The sequence below is a fragment of the Chlamydomonas reinhardtii genome, chromosome 14 (assembly GCF_000002595.2).
Source record: "Chlamydomonas reinhardtii strain CC-503 cw92 mt+ chromosome 14, whole genome shotgun sequence".
NCBI lineage: Eukaryota > Viridiplantae > Chlorophyta > Chlorophyceae > Chlamydomonadales > Chlamydomonadaceae > Chlamydomonas > Chlamydomonas reinhardtii.
In genome coordinates this window covers 2,894,375-2,895,070 of record NC_057017.1, presented here as the reverse complement: position 1 = coordinate 2,895,070, position 696 = coordinate 2,894,375, and the positions used below count along the sequence as shown (strand labels likewise).

At 57.9% G+C, this 696-nt stretch overlaps 1 protein-coding gene across 1 annotated transcript in view; it reads right to left on the bottom strand.

Annotated features, from left to right (window-relative positions):
- Positions 1–696, bottom strand: part of CHLRE_14g627488v5 (uncharacterized protein) — a 4,232-nt gene continuing 3,536 nt past the window's right edge. Inside the window, exons 7-9 of the mRNA XM_043070313.1 lie at positions 591–632; positions 124–265; positions 1–58 (exon numbers count right to left, since the gene is read on the bottom strand). Of these exons, the coding sequence (XP_042916986.1) occupies positions 33–58; positions 124–265; positions 591–632 (210 nt within the window). The 3' untranslated portion in view covers positions 1–32. The remainder of the gene's footprint in view (positions 59–123; positions 266–590; positions 633–696) is intronic.

Below are 696 nucleotides of genomic sequence, written 5' to 3'. Positions count from 1 at the left end.
AATCTCCACCCCACACCCTCCACCCCAGCCCCTCACCCTTCTTGCCCTTCCCCTCGTCCTGTTTCTTACTAGCAACAAACCCAATCTCCATCCTCCAAAACCTCCACCTCATCACCCTCTCACCCTTGTTGCCCTTGCCCTCCAGCAGCTCCGGCAGCACGTCCTTGGCGATCTTGCCGCTGATGGTGCCGTCCTCAATCAGGCCAATCATGTCGCACAGCGCCGCGGGGGTGATGCCCAGGCCGTCCATGCCCGTCTTCTTTTCCTGCGGGCGTTTGTTTGTTGTTGGGGGGAAAGTATTTGATAGTGTGAAAGAAATATTGCTATGTCGCGCGGCGAAAAAGGCAAGGAAAAAGGCGCTAATGTAGATGTGGATGTGGATTTGGATGTCGTGAAGTGCGCCCCTGCCGCAACCTCCAAACGCCCCTGCTCGCCCCTGCGCGAGTCCCGCCGCCCCACACCTCTCCACCCATTCCACCCTCCCTCCACCCCCACAGCTCGCATATGCGGCTGCAAATTCGCCTTGCAGCGCGACTGTTTCCTTACGGGATTGGTTCAAAGTTAACCCCCACCCCCCATCCACCACGCACCTTGCAGTAGGCCATGATGTCGCCCTGGATCCAGTTGGCGGTCTGTGTGTGTGTGTGTGTGTGTGTGTGTGTGTGTGTGTGTGTGTGTGTGTGTGTGTGTGTGTGT